Source organism: Cololabis saira, chromosome 20 (genome assembly GCF_033807715.1).
Source record: "Cololabis saira isolate AMF1-May2022 chromosome 20, fColSai1.1, whole genome shotgun sequence".
In the NCBI taxonomy this organism is placed as follows: Eukaryota; Metazoa; Chordata; class Actinopteri; order Beloniformes; family Belonidae; genus Cololabis; species Cololabis saira.
Window position 1 is genome coordinate 7,925,310 of NC_084606.1, and position 14,620 is coordinate 7,939,929.

General features: G+C 41.0%; 1 protein-coding gene across 1 annotated transcript in view; it reads right to left on the reverse strand.

The window, feature by feature from the left end:
• Positions 1-10,790, reverse strand: part of cnga1b (cyclic nucleotide gated channel subunit alpha 1b) — a 40,831-nt gene extending 30,041 nt beyond the window's left edge. Inside the window, exons 1-4 of the mRNA XM_061709836.1 lie at positions 10,655-10,790; positions 706-837; positions 496-567; positions 194-247 (exon numbers count right to left, since the gene is read on the reverse strand). Coding sequence (XP_061565820.1) covers positions 194-247; positions 496-567; positions 706-815 — 236 coding nt within the window. The 5' untranslated portion in view covers positions 816-837; positions 10,655-10,790. The remainder of the gene's footprint in view (positions 1-193; positions 248-495; positions 568-705; positions 838-10,654) is intronic.
• Between the last annotated feature and the right edge of the window lie 3,830 nt (positions 10,791-14,620).

A 14,620-nucleotide genomic window follows, 5' to 3' on the forward strand; every position in this document is an offset into this window, starting at 1 on the left:
AGAAAAGTCCATGAAAAAGGATATTTCACATTAAAATAAATGCAAAGCAACATAAAACCTAAAATGAAAAATAAGCTAAATTAAATTAAATTAGGAAGAAATAAAAAGCAAAATTTATTTTGAGAAAAAAAAGGTTTTGAAAGGTGAAATTGAAAATAAAAAATGTTGTTTTCTTCCCAGCGGTCCAACTCACTCCTTCTTCTCTTTTCTCTCTTTCTTTTCTTTCTTTTTCCTCTTCTTTTCCTGCCTGAAGAAAACAAACAGTCAGAACTTAGACGTGTTTCAGTGTTTGAACCGTTTCTGTTCCTCCGACCAGAAACCGCTGAGTCATCCGTCAGCACTATGATCACCTCCGTTTCCATGGCAACCAGGACAAGCATCTGTGTGTGTGTGTGTGTGTGTGTGTGTGTGTGTGTGTGTGTGTGTGTGTGTGTGTGTGTGTGTGTGTGTGTGTGTGTGTGTGTGTGTGTGTGTGTGTGTGTGTGTCTCTCTCACTTGTCCTCCTCCTCGTTGTTGTTGTTGTTGTTCACGTTGAACAAAACTCCAGGTCCGACTCTCTGAAGGTTCCTGCAAGAAAACAGCAGAAGAAGAAGCTCCTGAACCACCATGACGTCCACATGGATGGATCCTAGTATAAGATCTCTGGAGCTTCAGGGCTTCAGATCCCACCTGAATTATCACAGGAAGTCCTGGTTCCAAACTCACCTGCCTTCACATTCTTCTCCACTTGGCTCCTCCCCCATTTCCTGTAGAGCAATGGTGGGCGGAGCTATCCTAGAGTTAGGGGGCGGGGCTAACGGTACTACTTTAGCCATGGAGATAATGTTCCTCTGTCGGCTGCCAAACACAAAGAATAGCATGTTAGAACTAATTTTATTCATTTATTTAATGTTTATTTCATTCATTGATAAAATAAAACAACAAACAATTTAATATAAACACAAACGTTCATAAATTCTGAATGAAAGGGAGCAGAAAGAAGAAGAATCTTATTTAATCTGCCCCTTTTTCCTAAGAAAATCAATTTACAAAGAACGTAAATTAAAAAACAACAACAAAGTAAACAAAAAACTAAAATAAAATAGCTGCCGCCCAACACAGACAGTCACATTCCTTTTTTAGTTCCCAAGTTACAATTCAGTTAATACCATTCAACAACAACAAACAATGTTTATACCTTTCATGACAATGGGGATGTCAATCAAACGTAACTAACATATTTCATTATATTTCCTTAACATACTGGCTTTAATTGTTCTTTCGAATGTAAATGTTTGATTTGGATCCTTTGGTTTCTTTGTTCAGATTGTTCCATAAACTGATTCCTTTCACAGAAACACAACGTTCCATCAATTTTGTCCTGAATCTTGGTTTAATTAATTAATTAATTAGTTAATTAATTACTTCATCACAGTTGTTGATGGGAGCTGAACTCTGCATGGAGGTAACGAAGCCCGAAAATTGTGCTAAATAGATAAAGGAAAAATGAAATGAAATGAGAACTGATGCGTTATGGTCTGCTGGTATCTGAGATTAATCGTGAAAAAAGCACCAATGCAGCTCAGAAGGGGTTGTGGTTCCAGTTACTTAGTCCTGGGGATGGATTCTGTCATGGAAATAATTCAAACATGATATACTTTCTAATGAAAGGTCAACAGCTGTGTAAATACAAAATACCAACAAAAGGCCAGCTGCGAGAAAGGAATTAGGAGAGGGGGGTATAGAAGATGTAGATGAAGATGAAAGGGCCACATCTCTTTTGTAATGTATGCCTTCCTCTAAATCAGGGGTCTTCAACCTTTTTTAGCCCTTGGATGAGAGAAAAACAGAGCAGGGACCCCCACTTGGAATTTTTACTTTTTTTTTGTTAACGATGAAAAGTTATCAAAATCGTGAGTTTTCGTGAAAACTGGCGTGGCCGTGGCGCCACGTCAAACTTCAATGTTAAACAGGAAGTGATCCTAGTAGTGTTACAGCCATAGCTGTACCTCCCTCTTCCCCTGTGTTTCCCTGTGTTCTCCCCTCCCTTGTGTTTCCTTGTGTCTCTCCCTGTGTTTTGTTTTGTGTGCTGGCGTGGGTGTGGTCATCTGCCACTCACTCTCAGCTCCTGGATTCCTCCACACCTGCCTGCCATCAGCTCCCTCAGTCTCCACACCTGCCATCCATCAACTCATCTCCACTGCAGTATTTCTACACTGGCTTTTCCACCACTCCTTGCCAGATTGTTGTCAAACCTTTGTGGTGCGCACTTCAGGCCGATCCCAGTGAAAACCCTAGTGAAATGTTCTTGCTGTTTTTGAGCTTGTTTACTGACTGCTTTTTCTGCTGTTCCCCAGGACCATTTTCATCTGCCAGCTCCCTTTCCCTACAATAAATTAATTCTTCACTCCACCACTGTCTCGCTCTTGGGTTCCCCCTAGTGAGCCTGTCACAAGTAGCTGATTGGTCGATATTTGATAGATCCTATTTTCTGCCACTTTTGAATGGTTTGACATGAAGAGTCGTGGGTGGTGTCATCGGACTTGGTTTGGACTCCTTCACCTTAATTGGTGCAAATTAGCTCCGCCTCTTCTTCTGATTGGTCTGATATTGGTTCTGATATTTTTTGAATAGTTTGACATAGAGTCATGGGTGGTGTCATTAGACTTAGTTTTGAGTCCTTGACCTTTATTGGTAAAAATTGCACGCGCGAGGGCTCGTTCATCGCTGCTTGCAGCTTTAATTAAATTTGTGATCAACCCTGAGGTTCTTGTATTCGGTCACAGACTGGATCACCTCTCCGTTGATAAAAGTGGGCTGAAATTAGTTTTGCGTCCTAAAATCGAAGGTAATTTCCTTTGTCTTGAAGGTGTTGAGGACAAGGTTTGCCCTCAACACTGTACACAGCTGTATCATGTCGCAACTTAAAGAAAAGTCTCTTGGCGCCATGGCCGAAACCGAACAGGAAGTTGGCCATTTTGAATTAACCATGTAATTTTGGCGCAATTTATGCCATTCCTTCGGCAGTTAATGCGGCCCGAACCGTAACGTGCACCCAGGTGTGTTATACATCAAAATGTGCGTCTCGATCCTGCAACGATGCTCCTTACTTTTCTCAGTCAAAAGCGTTACCGTGGCGACGATAGACACCGAAAAGCACGCCCCCCCTTCATCTGATGTGTCCATATTTGATAGTTCCTACTTTCTGCCATAACTTTTGAATGGTTTGACATAAAGAGTCGTGGGTGGTGTCATCGGACTCGGTTTTGAGTCCTTGAACATAATTGGTGCAAATTAGCCGCGCCCCTTCTTCTGATTGGTCGATATTTGATAGATCCTATTTTCTGCAATAACTTTTGAATGGTTTGACATAAAGACTTGTGCGTGGTGTCATCGGACATGGTTTTGAGTCCTTGAACATAATTGGTGCAAATGAACCCCGCCCCTTCTTCTGATTGGTCGATACTTGATAGTTCCTATTTTCTGCCATATTTTTTGAATGGTTTGACATAAAAAGGTATGGGTGGTGTCATCGGACTTAGTTTTGAGTCCTTGACCTTTATTGGTGAAAATTGCATGCGCGAGGGCCTGTTCATCACTGCTTGCAGCTTTAATTTAATTTGAGATTGACAGAAACTGCAACATTTGACTCAGAAATTAAAAAATCTGTTTTGTAAACCCAAATCCACAAAATCCTTCTAACTATGTAATATAAGATCTTATATACAAACTATTAAACATGTAAAAACAACATTTTAATCAGTATTGACATCTGATTTTTACAAAATTCTGATTGTAAACTGGCTGAAACAGTCATATCGAGCTGAGCGGTCCAGCGGCTAGCTCACTGAAGAGGCAGCTAGCTCGTTGCTAACTCATTCGAGGCTAACTCGCTCATGGTTAGCCATGGTTGGTCCAGGTCCAGGTCCAGACCCCTCACACCCAGGTCCAGGTCCAGGACCAGGACCAGACCCCTCACACCCAGGTCCAGGACCAGGACCAGGTCCAGGACCAGGACCAGACCCATCACACCCAGGACCAGGACCAGGTCCAGGACCAGGACCAGACCCCTCACACCCAGGTCCAGGATCAGGTCCAGGTCCAGGACCACGACGATCTTGTTCAGTTTATACAGGCAGCCATTGGGAAGTATAGTCCAGAATCATACACATACACATACACTTTCATTGCTATGCTGATGATACGCAGCTCTATTTTTCTATGAAGCCGGATGAAACAGAACTGTTAGTTAAACTTCAGGCATGTCTTAGGGACATCAAGGACTAGATGTCTGTGAGAAACCATGGTGTTGTTTTCGATCAGTATTTGTCGTTTAAACCATATATTAATCAGGTTTGTAAAATAGCATTTTTCCATCTGCATAATATTGCAAAGATTAGGAAAATCCTCTCGCAGAGTGATGCAGAAAAACTAGTTCATGCGTTTGTATCTTCTAGACTAGATTACTGTAATGTGTTATTAGCAGGATGTCCAAGTAATTTGCTGAATAGGCTCCAGCTGATCCAAAATGCAGCAGTGCGAGTGCTGACAGGAATCAGCAGGAGAGACCACGTCTCTCCAGTGTTAGCGTCGCTCCATTGGCTACCCGTAAAATTCAGAATCCAGTTTAAAATTGTATTACTTGCGTATAAAGCCCAAAACGGCTTAGCTCCGCATTATTTGCAAGACCTGATAGTGCCTTATGTTCCTGGCAGAGCTCTCCGTTCTCAGAGTGCAGGTTTACTCGTAGTTCCTAGAGTATCCAAATGTAGATTTGGAGGGCGGGCGTTCTGCTATCAGGCACCATTACTATGGAACCAACTTCCAATCTGGGTTAAGGAGGCTGACACCACTTCCACCTTTAAAACCAAACTTAAAACCTTTCTGTTTAGTAAAGCCTATAGTTAGTAGTTAGTGTTTAGTAAACCTCTAGTTGGTGTTAGTAAACCTCTAGTTGGTGTTAGTAAACCTCTAGTTAGTGTAAACTCTAGTGTATTACAGTCAGTAGTCATAGCTGCAGCTATAGAACAAGACTATAATAATTAGTCTCAAATATAGCTTTGGGGTAGAAATGCTGCTATATATATAGATATGCTGATCCACTGGGCGGCTTCTCCTCTCCTATTCCCTTCCTCTCTTCTCCTTTTCCATTTTTATTTATTATAAGTATCTCATAGCCATCATTTTTGTCCATCGTCCCTGTATTTTCTTGTGCTGGCCCCCTTTTTTCTCTTTTGTGCGTGTTTGCAGGCCGGATCTTCAGGAGCTGCTGGCCTGATTTACATACCTGGAGGTTAAAATATCACCAAAAATGTGTAAACTTTGTGTTTAACCTGCCACAGCAACTGTTGATCACCTTCTACACTGCCATAATCCAGTCTGTTCTCTGCTCTTCCATCACTGTCTGGTTTGGATCAGCCACCAAACTAGACAGGCACAGACTGCAACAGACAATCAGGTCTGCAGAGAGGATAGTTGGGACTAACCTCCCATCTATCGACAACCTGTACCGGTCCAGGACCAGGAAACGGGCAGGTCGAATCTCTGCGGACCCCTCACACCCGGGACACAGCCTGTTCCAACTCCTCCCCTCTGGACGGCGCTACAGAGCTCTGTGCGCCAGAACTTCGAGACACAGGAACAGTTTCTTCCCCCAAGCGGTTGCTCTGATGAACTCCCACAAATAATAGTCTCAGGGCCTGATTTACTAAAGGTTTGCGTGCGTAAAAACGTGTGCAAACTTGACATCACCCGCAAACCAATGTGCAAGCTGATCTACTAACAGCGTGCAAAGAGGACTGCGCCTCTCAAATGAGCAAAATAGCACACACTGTTCATTTAGTACTTTTGCCCTGATGAATAATCAATATGGGGCGTACCCGCCAGAAAGTGCTAAATACTGGGAGGGGAAAATGCAAATAGGTTCATTTACCACACGCAATGAGATTTACCAAGCCCGAAAGTAATTGCGGGGATTGTGATTGCGTCTGTATTTAATACGTTCGAAAGGAAGGTGCTAATCTGCCCAGCATTACGCACTGAGGGCTGCTGTTATTGTGGTGTTGTGCCGTATTCAGCACCACTGCCGTGAAAAGCACCCCCTCATACACACTCACACAAACACATACTTAGGAGTTTATATTATATATATTTACAAATATTATGGAAGACAACACAGTAAGCAGGCTATTAATTAATGACATCAATAAACATTTACCTGATTTTTGTTATCTGTGACTGTGATTGTGGGAAAGTATGACTATTGTGGAATCCATGAGCGCATTTAAACATGAATCATTAACACAAAACTGGACGCTAAACAGAACGTGACACGGAATGAGAATATCATTTTTGTCATTGTGTGTACGTTGTCATTTGTAGTAAATTAAACATGAGCATTTAGTCCTTTTTGACATTTACTTGTGAATAAGAGATCTGTGGGTAATATATGTCGACGAGGGGGTGCTTTTCACGGCAGGGGTGCTGAATACGGCACAACAGCCTCTTCCACTAATATCTCTAACTCCAACTCGTCAAATTTCATTTTGCACTTGCGACTATCCTGCTTTCCATCCAGACTATCCATGGCGCAAACCGTAAGACACGCAACACCTCATTTAAATACTGCGGTTTGCACCTGTTATCAATTGCGCACGCATTCTTAGTTGATCACCCGCAAAACACACAACAACAGCACGTGCAAACTTTTCAGTGCACACGCAATTTAGTACTCTTTATTTAGGATCTTAGTAAATCAGGCCCTCAGAGTAACCATTCACGTGCAAAAATCATCTAGCACCTTCCTTGACAACCATGTCTGCCTCACTCAGCTGCACCCATCACTGTGTATTTCTTTGTATAATTTTTATAATCTTTTTGTATTTTTTTTTGTATAATTGCCCTGTAAAATTGTAAATGGGTTATGTTTATTTTTATTCAGAACTATCCCTTTTTCTTTTTCCTTTTCTTTCTTTTCTCTCTCTACCTCAAACTGCTGCACCTTAAATGCTTATACTGTTTATTCTGTATCATAGAAATTCCACATTTGTTTCATTGTTTATTTTATTTTATCACCAAAGAGCAAAATTACCGGAGTCAAATTCCTTGTTGGACAATGTTCCTTGTTGGATTGAACCTGGCCAATAAAGATGATTCTGATTCTGATTCTGATTCTGATTCTGATTCTGAAAATGTAAACCCCATGGTAAAACACATTAAGGACATGATGTTGGGTTGGAAGAAGCTTCCTGTATCCTATCTAGGCAGAGTCAGTCTTATCAAGATGATAATTCTCCCCAAACTTATTTATCCTCTTTATTATGCTCTTTATATCTTTGAAGAGAAATAACAGTAAATATATAAATAAAGCTCTCTCTGACTTCATATGGGCTGGCAGAATGGAGGAGGATGGGACTCCACCTTCAGAACCTTCAGAACCTTCAGAACCAACAGAACCTCCAGAATCTTCAGTTAAAACACCAACAGAACCTTCAGAACCAGCAGAACCTTCAGAATCAACAGAACCTCCAGAACCTTCAGTTAAAACACCAGCAGAACCTTCAGAACCTTCAGAACCTCCAGTTAAAACACCAGCAGAACCTTCAGAACCAGCAGAACCTTCAGAACCAACAGTACCTTCAGAATCAGCAGAAGCTTCAGAACCAGCAGAACCTTCATTTGCACCTTCAGTTAAAACACCAGCAGAACCAGCAGGGCTGAACGATTTTTGAAAATAAACTTATTGCGATTTTTTTTCTCAATATTGCGATTGCGATTTAATATGCGATTATTTTTTTCAAGGTCCTGTTCTCATGTATTTTTCAACTACACAAGCAATAAATCAATATGTTTTATAATAAACAATGCCAGATTTATTTAAAGCACAGATTACAACAATAAAGAAAACAAATCTGTGCCTTTACCTCTTTAACACGTCTACACATGGGTCGTTCTCTCTGAACCCAATCGCACAACACCAAACCGGGTTAAACTTTAGCCAAAACGAGGCGTAGTTTAATAGAAAAACGCAGAAAAACTCCCACAGGGAAATAAAAAACCTTCCTCACAGGCAGTACTCGAGTTGTAAAAAAAAAATCAGGGGGGATGGTGGATTTTATCATATGGGGACAGATAATTTGTGCTGATTACAAATAATAAAATATATTACAAATAATAGCAGTGACCAAAACACCTGCAGAAATACTGCAGGAATGACATAGCAGCAGTTAAATGCAGCCTTCTGTAAGCTTTAAATATCCACTGGGCTTACATCAAATACATCAAAATACAGCAATAAAAAACAGTTTCTGAACTTATCAATATGACTCTGTCCTTCACAGGATAAGTAACATGGATCACTGCAAAAACTCAAAATCTTAACAAGAATATTTGTCTTATTTATAGTTAAAATGTCTCATTTTAGTAAAAAGAAATCTCATTACATTTAAAACAAGACTCATCACTGGAAAAAACAACAATTTTCACCTGTTTCAAGTAGATTTTCACTTGAAATAAGTAGAAAAATCTGCCAGTGGAACAAGATTTTTTTTGCTTATAATAAGAAGATAAATCTTGTTCCACTGGCAGATTTTCCTACTTATTTCAAGTGAAAATGTACTTGAAACAGGTGAAAATTGTCAAATAAGTTATTTTTCTGGTGTTATTTTTCTAGTGATGACTCTAAATGTTGAAATAGCAGTAAAACCACATTCATTGATGAAATGACATAAGGGATGGAAAGGAGGGATGGCAGTTTTACAGGGGGGGGGGGATAGTTTGGACTGTTTTTATTTCAGGGGGGGATGATTTTGACCGTTTTTTATTTCATCCCCCCTCAACTCGAGTACTGCTAACAGGGAACTCAGAACTTCTTCATAAATAAAAATCACAGAGAGAAAAAACCAGCAAACTAACAAACAAACCAATAAAGCTCACAGAGTTAACAAAACGAAACAGCAATGAACAACTCGCAGCCGCTCTTTAACTTCTCCTGATGAGCTGACGGGCTGCAGGTGGTTTAAGGCTGATTTATGGTTCAGCGTTACACCAACGCAGGGCCTACACCGTAGGGTACGCGGTACGCGCATCGTACGGCGCGCATCGCCGCGTAACCTACGGCGTAAGCTCTGCGTCGATTTAACGCGGAACCATAAATCAGGCTTCACAGCGCGACTGTCCGCCCGGCTCGTGCTCAGCGCCGCGCGCAGCTCCTCGCCACGCCGACTCCGCGTTCATATATTTAATACATTTATAAAGCCCTGCCTGGCCGAGCCCTAACACTGAGGCCATGGTAGATACAGTAGGTTACACGCGGACACGCGGCACTGTTGACTTTTTTTCCCTGCCGGCAACGTGACCAGATCACGTGACCAGATTACGTGACTGGTCAAATCGCAGCCTTTGCGGTTAGAAAATCTCGTTTTATTACATCGCAATATTATCGCAAATGCAATTAATCGTTCAGCCCTAAGCAGAACCTTCAGAACCTCCAGTTAAATCACCAGCAGAACCTTCAGAACCTCCAGTTAAAACCCCAGCAGAACCTTCAGAACCTCCAGTTAAATCACCAGCAGAACCTTCAGAACCTCCAGTTAAATCACCAGCAGAACCTTCAGAACCTCCAGTTAAATCACCAGCAGAACCTTCAGAACCTCCAGTTAAATCACCAGCAGAACCTTCAGAACCTTCAGAACCTCCAGTTAAATCACCAGCAGAACCTTCAGAACTTTCAGAACCTCCAGTTAAAACACCAGCAGAACCTTCAGAACCTCCAGTTGAAACACCAGCAGAACCTTCAGAACCAACAGTTAAAACACCAGCAGAACCTTCAGAACCAGGAGAACCTTCAGAACCTTCAGAACCTTCAGTTACAACGCCAGCAGAACCTTCAGAACCAGCAGAACCTTCAGAACCTTCAGAACCTTCAGTTACAACGCCAGCAGAACCTTCAGAACCTTCAGTTAAAACACCAGCAGAACCTTCAAGTTTCAAGTTTATTCATACATAGCCATCAAAAGAAACGTATACAATTGAGACCATCCAGACATCTATAATGGTCCTTTGGCATGTATGAATGGGTCCCCCAAAATAAGCTATTAAAAGCTTTTGGGAGAGGGCCCAAAGTTCATGAAAGAAAAATGAAATTTACACTGCAATGTGGTACCGTTGGGAATATGAGAACAATAGACATTACAATACAGACAATCAAACATACAAATACATACAATCATTCATACAGTCATCCCAATATCTCCGTCATGTAGCAAGGGTATTTTATAAATAGGTAGACAGTAAATTTACTTTTAGATTTCTTTTAAAAATGGAGAGAGAACACAGCGTTTGTTCCAGATCTCAGGCCCACTGCAGGCAACACTCATACCCTCAGTTAAAACACCAGCAGAACCAGCAGAACCTTCAGAACCTTCAGTTAAAACACCAGCAGAACCTTCAGAACCTTCAGTTAAAACACAAGCAGAACCAGCAGAACCTTCAGTTAAAACACCAGCAGAACCTTCAGAACCTACAGTTAAAACACCAGCAGAACCTTCAGAACCTTCAGTTAAAACACCAGCAGAACCAGCAGAACCTTCAGAACTTTCAGTTAAAACACCGGCAGAACCAGCAGAACCGGTTATTAATATTCCTGCATCATTTTTCCCCCCTCTCACCGTCTCACCTGTTAGCTGATGATCCGTCTCCCGGGTTACGAGGTGTAGATCCTCCGGCTACCCCCCAAACCCGTCACCATGGAAACCAGGCGGAGACCCTGCTGCTAACGGAGCCCTGAAAGCCTGAAAGCAGAGTCTCCTCAGTCACCCTGACCGAGATAAAGGGATTAGAGGAGGATGATACGTCCAGCTCAGCCTCACCTGAGTCAGACGCACCTGGAAACACAACACCAGCAGGGAACGACAGTCTGGACCGTTAAATAAAACAATTATATTCTACAATAAGAGGTTATTTACAAGTGGAACAGGGTCCTCAATACGTCCCATCATGCAACAATCAGTGCGTTTACATGGGGAGTTTAATTCCTCTTTAATTCAGAATTCAAATTAAATCCGATTTGAAATGAGTAAAAATTCCAAAGTAAGTGGCTGGTTTATTCCAATTTTAAATCCGAATAGAATAATTCCACGATCATGTATACACTCATTCAAAAAAATAAAAAAATAAAAAAAAGGAAAAAAAATAAAATAAATAGATAATTAAAATAAAATAAAAAACATAAAAAATCAAATCCACTCATTCCGCTTTAAATTAATTCCGGTTTTTCTGCGCTGCTCGCCCGTCTGTCTCCATGACGCTTATATTCTGAGCTGGGCTTGTTTTCCAAACAAAGTTTCAAGATGGCAGCACGCAGTAAACGGTGATCAAGAGCAGAGACCATTTATTTAATAAATAGCTTGGAGGACCTGGAAATAATCAAAAGAACAGATTGCAGGAAACATAAAAATTGTGAGCTTTTCAAAGTTTTAGCGGCTAAGCGGCTAAGTTTGTTTTTCTTCCGGTAGACGTAACTTCCGGTCCGCCCCCCTATCCAATCAGAACCTTCCCAACCCCCAGACCTTAAGCGGAATTGGATAAAGCCGATCAAACGTGTTTTCCATGTAAACCTCAATTCGGAAATATTATTTCCATGTAAACTCGAAGGAAAATAGTTTAATTCTTAATTGTTTAATTCGGAATAATTAATTCTAATTTAAAAAAACATAATGTAACCGTAGCCAGATCTCACTCACGCTGATCTGGGCTCAAAAGCAGCCCAAACCATCACCCCTCCACTGCCTTGCCTGACAACTGGGGAGGTTTATTTCTGCTTGTGAACTGTGATGATCATTTCTGAATGGTTCAATTCAACTGGGCGCTAACCATGGATCTATTATAAAACTGGATAGGATATCAAAAATGGCCGCCCATTCATTTCAATGCATTCTGCTCAGCCAGCGCATACGCCGAAAAAATCTCTGACTTCCGGGTTTACTTCCGCATACAGTGGCCCATAGAGCATGCGCAGTTGAGTCACCTCCCATGATGCTCTGGGGCCTCCCATCATGCCCCGGGGCAATGACGTGAGTATTCATATAATATGTATTGATATAATATATGAATTAATGTATATTATTACATGTATGGTATTACATATATTATTAATGTATTAATATAATATAATTATATAATATATATTAATATAATACATCCGTGGAATGCACGGACACGGCTGTGACGTCAGCCGTGACGTCACGCCCAGAAAGAGACTTTTCTTTGACTTTTCTGGCCGTTATAAAACATTTTTGACGGATATAAAGTCTATGACTTAAAAATATAGAATACAAAGATTAGTAATTGACGGTGATTACAGCTGGAGGTGTCCTGTGAACAGTTTTAGAGGCTTCTCTTTTACTATTGCGGTCTATGGGAAAAATGCTTTCTGGGTCCCATGGGATTTTTTGTTGCAGTACCGCGACTGGCCACTGGAAAGAATCGGCGCGCCTTCTGAGTGCCAGACCCGGGGGCTGGCGCTAACAGGCTACGCTAGTAGTCTGCTTTTTTATTTATCTTGATGCTAAGAGCTAGCTTAACCTTGATCCTGTAATATCGTTGAACCTGGGATGTTTATGATGCTAAAATATGTACCTTTATGCTAATCTGTGATGCTACCTTTTTAACTTCCAGGTTGAGTCTCATGTGGAGCTAAGAATTGCTGCAGTTCCTCGACTGGCCACTAGAGGCTGCAAAAACAAGTCCGTCTCCACCAACCTCCAGGTTCAAACGTCCAAATTTACAGCAGAAATAACATTTTCACAGTCTGGAACCAAAAACCCAAAGAGAACCGACCCTCTTAGATCCTCAGGAGCAGAAGGGAACTAACTATTGATCATGTGATCAATGGTCAATGATCAGTGGTTTGGTCCTGAATGAGATTAAAAGACAACTAGATTCTGTAGATCAGGGGTCTTCAACCGGGTATCCACGACCCCTAGGGGAGCCGCGGAGGTACTGCAGGGTGTCCCCCAATTTAAAAATAAATAAAGGCAATTTTAATCAAAATAATTTGAGTAAAAAAAAAAATGTATATAGGCTATATATATATATATATATATATATATATATATATATATATATATATATGATTGAGAAAACTCCATTAACAGGCAATAATAATCTACTTTTGACAATAAGTATGTGGTCTACAACTCTACATAAATGATTCCCCTGATGTGAGTCATGTGACTAATGTCAACTTTAGAGCGGAAAAAGGAGCTAGCTAGCTGTTTAAGAAAAGAAAATTTGTTGACATTAAAAAAAAAGGGAAAAAAATAAGAATTCCAAGCGGGGGTCCCTGCTCTGTTTTACTCTCATCCAAGGGTCTAAAAAAAGGTTGAAGACCCCTGGGGTGGATGATTGAATGAAGTCAGGAAACTGGAAAAAAGGAGCAAGAAGAAGGATGGAGAAGGAGGGAGGGAGGAAGAGCAGTGATGAGTGGAGGGGGGATTAGTTTTCATCTGATCCACCTGAGTCAGCAGAGAAACACTAATACCACACACATGCACGCACCCACACACACACACACACACACACACACACACACACACACACACACACACACACATTCTCTATAATCCAGTCAAATCTGCCTGCTAGGAACTCTGTATGTCTGTTAATGAGCCTGCAGGTCCTCTACAGACCACTAGGGTCCAGATCCAGACCTGCAGGTCCTCTAGAGACCACTAGGGTCCAGATCCAGACCTGCAGGTCCTCTACAGACCACTAGGGTCCAGATCCAGACCTGCAGGTCCTCTACGGACCACTAGGGTCCAGATCCAGACCTGCAAGTGTTTAAAGATGATAAAACAACACTTGAGATCACTTCTGATGCTAAACTACACATAAACAACAACTGAGTAAACATTAACACAAACTTCAGATCATCTACGTGTGTGTGTTGTTGTAGAAGAGGATGAGGGAAATGGAGAATAAAGTAAAACCCAAGACACCAGAATAACTTCTTCTCCTTCAGAGGGCTCTGCCAGACGTTCCCAACAGACCCTCACAATCCGTTTGGGTCCAACGTCCTCCTCCGCCAGCGCATCCAACTCACCACCAGGTGGTGATCAGCTGACAGCTCAGCCCCTCTCTTCCTACCCAAGTTACCAAGACAAGCGTTATTGCAAAAATTGAGGGGATTTAATTAAATGGGAAATCATAAGGGTTAAAAAAAAAATATTAAACAGTAGGATTACTTAAAAAAGTAACTAACACAATTCATTTGGCAATGAAAGGGTTAAAAATTGAAGATATTTTATTTAATGGATATCATAAAGGTTAAAAAATTCATTAAACAGTATAAATTCATTAAAAAAGTACTTAAAACAATTAATTTGAAAATGAAAGGGTTAAAAATTCATGGCTTAATTTAATTGGCAAAATAGGGGTTAAAATATTTTATTTAATGGACATCATAAGGGTTAAAAAAATTCATTAAACAGTAAATTCATTGAAAAAGTACTTAAAACAATTAATTTGGCAATGCAAGGGATTGCATCTCGAGACTTGGGACAGTTGCTGCTCGTGTTTTGGCCGGTTCTGTGTCGGTTTCGTGTCTGTTCCGTTTTCTTTTCTTTTTGGTTTTTGTTGCAGA